The sequence below is a fragment of the Condylura cristata genome, unplaced genomic scaffold, assembly GCF_000260355.1.
Source record: "Condylura cristata isolate star-nosed mole 26May11 unplaced genomic scaffold, ConCri1.0 scaffold00025, whole genome shotgun sequence".
Classification (NCBI taxonomy): domain Eukaryota; kingdom Metazoa; phylum Chordata; class Mammalia; order Eulipotyphla; family Talpidae; genus Condylura; species Condylura cristata.
In genome coordinates, this window is record NW_004567126.1 from 1,745,419 (window position 1) to 1,746,571 (window position 1,153).

General features: G+C 41.7%; 1 protein-coding gene across 1 annotated transcript; it reads right to left on the reverse strand.

Moving 5' to 3' along the window:
• LOC101631681 (olfactory receptor 7A17-like) lies at positions 1–933 on the reverse strand. The gene has a single exon (XM_004688753.1). It carries the CDS (start codon positions 931–933, stop codon positions 1–3), a length of 933 nt encoding a protein of 310 aa, XP_004688810.1.
• Positions 934–1,153: the final 220 nt, after the last annotated feature.

Sequence of the window (1,153 nt, forward strand, 5' to 3'; positions counted from 1 at the left end):
TTACATAACTACCATCCCAATGATTTTTTTCAGGGCCCTCTTTATGTCTTTGTTCCTCAGACTGTAGATGAAGGGGTTCAACATGGGTGTGACCACAGTATACATCACCGAGGCTATTGCACTGGAGTGTGAGCTGTAAGTAGCAGCAGAGCTAAAGTACACTCCTAGGACTGTACAATAGAATAAGGAGACAACTGAGAGGTGAGAGGCACAGGTGGAAAATGCTTTATACTTCTTTTTAGTTGATGAGATTCCATGTATGGAGGAAACTATCTTAAAATATGAGTAAAGGATACCAGAAAGGGAGACACCACCTAGCAACCCAGCTGCAAAATACATCACCAGGTCATTAAAAAAGGTATCAGAACAAGCAAGTTGGACCACCTGTTTGATTTCACAAAAAAAGTGAGGAATTTCCAAGTGTGTGCAAAATGACAGCCACATTACCATTAAACTTTGTAGCAAGGAATTCAGGATACTCATGATCCAGGACACCAAAACCAACAGTCCACAGTTCCAGGGCTTCATGATGATCATGTACTGCAAGGGATGGCAGATGGCCATGAAGCGGTCATAGGCCATCACAGCCAGGAGAGAGTTGTCTAATCCAGCAAAGAGCAGGAAGAAGTATATCTGGGTGATACAACCATTATAGGTTATTACTTTACTCTGTGTCCCGATGTTCTGCAGCATCTTGGGGATGGTGGTGGAGGTGAAGCAGATGTCAACCAAGGACAGGTTGGAGAGGAAGAAGTACATGGGCGTGTGGAGGTGGGGGTCTAGGCTGACGGCCAGGATGATGAGCAGGTTTCCAAATACAGTGATCAGGTACATGGAGAGGAAAAGGCCAAATAGGAGGGGCTGCAGTTCTGGATCCTTTGATAATCCCAGAAGAAGAAATTCTGAAATTCGTGTATCATTCCTTGGCTCCATATCATGAAGGAGACTACCAAGACATGAAAAATAGCATTTAGTTTTCCTTAAAATGGGTATTACAAACACAGCAAAGTTTTGCAATTTGTATTTTTCATTAAAAAATGAATATCCACTCGAAGACACAGAAACAAAGAGAATTAAAAAAGAAAAAGAAAGAGAAGTAAAAAGGAAAAAGAATGAAGAAACGCTTCAAGAGCTATCTGACACCATTAGGAAA

Coding starts and splice junctions, on each gene's coding strand:
- LOC101631681 (XM_004688753.1), bottom strand. CDS start 933: ATGGAGCCAAGGAATGATACACGAATTTCAGAATTTCTTCTTCTGGGA.